The sequence below is a fragment of the Castanea sativa genome, chromosome 8 (assembly GCF_040712315.1).
Source record: "Castanea sativa cultivar Marrone di Chiusa Pesio chromosome 8, ASM4071231v1".
Classification (NCBI taxonomy): domain Eukaryota; kingdom Viridiplantae; phylum Streptophyta; class Magnoliopsida; order Fagales; family Fagaceae; genus Castanea; species Castanea sativa.
In genome coordinates, this window is record NC_134020.1 from 53,189,998 (window position 1) to 53,195,997 (window position 6,000).

The 6,000-nt window shown below is 34.4% G+C and overlaps 1 protein-coding gene across 1 annotated transcript; it reads right to left on the reverse strand.

The window, feature by feature from the left end:
* Nucleotides 1–4,781: 4,781 nt before the first annotated feature.
* Nucleotides 4,782–5,507, reverse strand: LOC142606545 (F-box protein At4g35733-like). The gene is made up of 2 exons (XM_075777869.1): nucleotides 5,227–5,507; nucleotides 4,782–5,130 (listed from the first exon to the last, which is right to left on the reverse strand). Exons 1-2 carry the CDS (start codon nucleotides 5,505–5,507, stop codon nucleotides 4,782–4,784), a joined length of 630 nt encoding a protein of 209 aa, XP_075633984.1.
* Nucleotides 5,508–6,000: the final 493 nt, after the last annotated feature.

Consider the following 6,000-nt stretch of genomic DNA (forward strand, 5'->3'; position numbering starts at 1 on the left):
TATTTTCTTTCTCAAAAAAAAAAAAAAAAAACTTAACATTATTTATTGTTAAATTCAAAAACACTATTAGGTCATATTCAAACCTTAGGGCCAATATGTTTAGTTGTGAATTATGATATATATTTCTCCCATCTTTTTCTTATCAAGTGCTTGAACATTCATGTTCGTCCTAATACACATATAGTAGATCCTGTATATCAAGGCTAACTGGTAGGTTCCTTGCACCATGAGGGTTCCTTGGGTCTTGATATTTAGGGTGAGAGCTTTCATGATATGCGGGTCATGAAGAGCAATTGTGAAATTAGGGAAACAGTTAAAATGAACTGGTCCACTACTAAGACTGGATTGGATGGTTCCTAAGAGGTCGTTATCAAATCATATGTGACGAGGATCTCTAAGGGTGATGAGGATTGAACAATTCAACCCTTCTCTGATCAAAGGTTTAACTCTGACCTGGACTAAACCTATGTGTAAATAATTGTGTCCTTTTTTCTTGTGTGCTGCTATCGGCAGAAGGTGATAACAAGTAGCATGTCTCATACTCCTTGTTAATTCCATAAACTTGTTATGTAGTTCTAACATGGTAATTTGTTTTGAAAATCTTTTCCAAAGACCATGAAGACTTATAGATCTGGTTTGTGGGGACTTTAGGGATATTCCAATCTCCTAGTTTTAGATCTACATCTGATAACTCATATGACTCAAAATTGAGAATTCTAGCATCTTGTGGAATCTGAGGGATTTTAGGGAGGGATGATCTAGAGTTGGTAGAAGAGTAACTTCTAAACAACCTATTCATTGTTCTGGATTAAAAGTTTAATTAAACAATCACAACCTAACCACCTTTATCCTCAAACTTCTGGATCTAACCTTAGATCTAAAACAAGGTGTTCTAACAAGACAATCGCCTTCTCCTGTGCGAACTTCAACCTCCTATTGCCATAGTCCTTCACAAACGCCACAACGCCTAAACGCCTCACTTTGGCTAAACAGCTAACAGGCAACCACTCTGGACATCGGGACTTATTGGGTTAATGAATAGCAAAGATATGGTCTTACGTGTCTCAATAGTACACATCTGTCACAAACTTTGGGGCTAAACACAGAAACAAGAAGAAGCAGATAACTGGGATGCAAAAGGTTAACTTATGCAAATAATCACAGAATAATAAACAGATAGGTTAAGAAGGAGGCTTAGCCTACCAACGGTATAGATAAAAAAAGATGATGAAATAGTAGCAGATGAAGAAATAAATGGATAACTATGGCGGCGAAGCTTGCCAACTTGATTGAATATAAAATGTAACTTTTATATATATATATATATAGACACACACACACAACTATACTAGCATCCATTGGTCAGGATTCAGAGAGATGGGAACTAACTTACTCAATTTTGTGACCTATAACATGTTTTAATGTGAAGGAAAGGTGGAACAAAGGTAATACTGGCATTTCAATGTGAGTGAGCACATGTTCTAAGTAATTCGTTATAACATTTATTTGTAAAAACCCATATGAAATTATTGTGATTCACAGAAAGTCATTGTGAATATGATGATGCCACGAAGAATATGAAAATTTGGAGTAATGTAGCTTCAGAACTAATGTTGCTGAGATTTAAAAGTGACAGGTTTTGGTTTAGCTCTTATTTTTATTTTTCATTGTGCATTGGTTCTAAATGAACTGACTTTTCTTGTTTAAAACGAAGTCCCTTGATGAGGGGTGTGTGCCATAATGATAATCAAGGCTGATGAAGGAAGGCAACTTTCACCTTCCTCTCATAACAAGTGACGTCTAAACAACAACATTTATTTCTTCAACTGTCTATGAATTTCACAGAAGCTCCAATCTTTATCAAACCATGCATATATATATATATATATATATATATATATATATATATATATATATATTCAGGTTTTGTGCTTACTGTACTTCTTAGAGCTATTAACAATTATTTTTTTTTTTGAGAAAGAAACTAACTTAGATTTATTGAATTGAATCAACTACATCCGATTGTAAAATCGAAACAATATGCGATGGGACATCTTCCATCCATACTTGAAAATTTGGTATGCATAATGTATTTTTCGCCAGACTATGAGCTACCTTATTACTGTTTCTCTTAACATGAGAATACAACAATCTTACAAAATTATTAGCAACCCTTTTCACATCGTCTATTAGCAAACCTATTGGAGATAGGCTACACTCTGCTGACTTCAAAGCTTTAATCAGATTGAGAGAGTCCCCTTCAAGTATAGCACGTCGGAAACCCAATTCAAGCACGAAGGACACAGCCCTTAGAGCAGCCAGCCCCTCAACCTCTTCAGGTTTGTAAGCTTGATGTAATTTTTCTCAACAAGAGGCCAACACAACTCCATTATTATCCCAAATTACCACACCAATTCTAGACTGATTAGATTGATTGGAAACAGCTCCATCAAAATTTATTTTCACCAGGCCAGCTTGTGGCCTTCTCCATCTAGACCCTCCAATACTGCTGTCTGTAACCTGCATTTCATCATTCTGCATGAAAACACCTTACACCCTTCCACACCACATAGAAGTTGACATGAAATTATGATATTTTGTGCGCTAGTATAAATGAGTAGCTTTAACACGATTAACAAGTAGATCAATTACAAATTGACTTATTTAACGTGCAATCAACTTGAAATGATTTGATTTATATAAATAAATGTCATTTTTATCAACCATAAATTTTATTTTACATATAAAATTGAGTAATTAAAGAATTTTGTAAACAACTCTTCAAGGACTAAAATTAATATCGTAACTCTTCAAATTTCCTATCCTTTTATATATATATATAAAATCCTCAATTGGTCTTCAAATTCAAATTATATCATATCAAGATACTAAAGTTGTTTAATTCACCAAAAAACTAAACTATTAATATTAGCTGAGAGAAAAGGGGGGGGGGGGGGCAGGGGATAATATCACAAATCATTGAATTAAACAATTAAAAATAATATTATTACTTTTTGTCGTCAATATTTATTAATAAAATTGGACTTAAAATAAGTACTCTCAACCAAAACTTGTCTTCTCTATTTTCTTAAGTAAGTGCAGTGAAAATAGACCGAAGTAAACTGCATTGGACAGAATGGACTAAAGTGAACCAAAGTAGATGATGTGAGATACAAGTGCGTCAAGAAAGCAGAACATATCTACTTCTAAAAACAAGAAAAAAGCGGGAGGATAGCAACAGATAAATCTTTGACTGGGTTTAGTTAGATCTACTTCTAATAAGCAGAACATGTCTGACAAAGATTAGTGTGGGGGGTAATCCTTGACTGAACGAAGAGGCTAAACTTGGCTAGCAACAGATTTGGGCATACCATGAAACAAAAAAAAAACATGTTTTTTTTTGTTCTGTCCAAATGGGGTTTTCAAGCGATAAAAACTGTTTGGATAGCAGAAGGAATGCCTCCATCATTTTGTATCCAATTAGTTAGACAATGAAACTTGAACTCTTGGTCACTCGCTAATATAGGATCTGCACTATTATTTAGGATAGGATCCCAGGGTCAAAGACTAAATATGGGAAATAAGCACCAATTTGGGGTAGGATAAGAGTCCCACCGGTCTAAAAAGAGGGTTCAAACATGATTGTGTGGATTACATGCCTCCACTCCTTTGTAGAGGATGGCCATGTCACTTGGACGACCCAGTTTTTACAAACGGAGCCTTGGTATTGGCTAGCCTCTCCTAGGAATGCATAAATTTCAAAGATGGGTAATATCACTTCCCTTTTTCCCTGTCTACTTAAACCTGATTTTTATGGACATGTTCATATCATTTGAATCACACAAGCATGCATTTTTAAACATAACCATTTTTGAACATAAAAGCTCATTCCTTTCTGTTAGTTTGCTCATACATGCCCATCCTTGAACACAGTTTGTTTACACATGCTCAGATTCATATACATACATGAACACAAAATCCCAAATCAAAAACATTGTCACAGCCAAAAATCCAACCTTTTAAACACCCAAAACCTGAAACAAAAATCTTTTTCTTTCTTAAATCCCCAAACCCCGACTCATCAACCAAGATGCAATCAAACAGAAAATTATAAAGAAAATAAGATAAGAAAAATAGAGAGAGAAGGGAGAGGACGACAACCATCACGATGGTGGGGCTGGCCGTATAGGCTCGGCCATGGCTGGGTTGAGAGAACCAAGAAAGAGAGAGAGAGAGAGAGAGTCTGCCCCAGCAGCAATGAACTGGCAACAGAAAACAAAGATGTCAAGAAAGAGCGGTGATTTGATTTACGCTACATGTTGGATATGCTCTGAGGTTACTGGCCCATTTCATAACATCCAATTAGATTTGGACTGTCTTAGATAATCATCACAGTTTATCAAAGGTAATTGGGCCTAACATAAACAAGGAAAAGAGATTTGGACCACTGAAATTCAAGTGTACAAGGCCTTCACTCAAAAGCCTAACATTGAAACAAAAGGCCATTGTCTCAAAAGCCTAACATTGGACCATTGTTTTTTTTTTTTTTTTAAATCTTTTTTATATGGGAGTCCAAACTTCTTTTTGTTTCTTGTTTCTTTTCTTAATACATGTGGACAGTCAAACGGTAATATATTATAAAATTATGTACAATTACTATTACTTTAAGGAAAAAAAAAAAACAATAATAAACTAAAAATACAACCACAAAGTCATTTATTCAAGGGAAAAAGAAAAGGAATACAACCACAGAGAAATATACGACCATATAGCTCAATCTATCACCATGGATTATGAGTAATCCAAAAAGGTGGTGGATCAAATATCTCCAAATCATAATGGTAAAATTGCCTAATCTCTTCATCATCTAAATTGAACAATCCAAAATTATGGCCACCATACGAGTAGTCCACGTTCATCTCAAACCATTGATCATCCGTGAAATAAATTGAATTTGATATGCATTCTAAAAAATCATGACTGGACAATGACATCCACTGATTTCCGCCCAAAAACAGACCTTGATCCTTCAAAGACTCCACCTTTTCCAATATTTCTTGCTGAAATCTAACTTGTACACATAAAACAACTCTGTACGGTGTGGACAAACCAAAGGTTGTGTCACTGGAACTGAGCAAAGTAAGATTCATCAACAACATTTCGTTCTGCATTTACAAAATTTCCAATGGTGCGTTGGATGATCAAGAATTCACTTGATGTCTTCACCAAATACAACTGATTTGAAACTTTGTCTCTGGAAGTTTAACAGCAACATGTTTCAGTGGTGTTGTTGAAGGTGCAATGCTCAAGATTTTCATTGGAAGAGCACTCTGAAACTCCCACACTTCCATTGAACAATTGTATCTTAATGCGTAAAGCTGAATATCATGGCATATAATGTCAAAGTAGCCTCGATTTTCACTCAAAAAGTTGGTCCATGTTGTGTCTCCTTGCTTACATAATGCAAGGCTTGAGAGATTGCCATAAATCATCACATTTCTCAACATGTCATTTTTATCTGAAGGGCACTTTTTGGACCTTTATATTTCAAAAAAAAAATTTTTAGAAATAATTATAACATACTGCTAACACTGCAACTCGAACCCTTTTACTCCTAGACTCCCAAATACTTTGTGCATATATTTTCACTAATAATTTGATTGTTAAGTGCGCTTTATATTCAACTATTTCCTAGAATTTTAGCACTAAAATCTTGTAGAATGTAAGAACTTTATTATCGTAGGCAAAAAAAAAAAAAAAAAAAATCACTCATTATGAATATTCATTTTAGTAATGAAAATCAAGAAATGAATGATAGGGGAATCAAACTTGATCGGTTAAAATGAAAATTTTGAAACTTGAAAAGTTAATATAAAAATAATTCCAAACTTTAATAATAAAAGTAGATTTTATTCTAAAAATTAAGTTAAGGTGAATGGGTTGCAGGATACATGTAGTTTCACCTAAGGCACTACATATCATGGTCTCATCCGATAAAGT

Excerpts from the sequence above, each read along its gene's own strand:
- LOC142606545 (XM_075777869.1), bottom strand. The coding sequence starts at position 5,507 with ATGTTGAGAAATGTGATGATTTATGGCAATCTCTCAAGCCTTGCATTA. Across the intron at positions 5,131-5,226 it reads TTTCAAATCAGTTGTATTTG|TTCCAGTGACACAACCTTTG; the intron begins GTGAAGACATCA and ends TACTTTGCTCAG.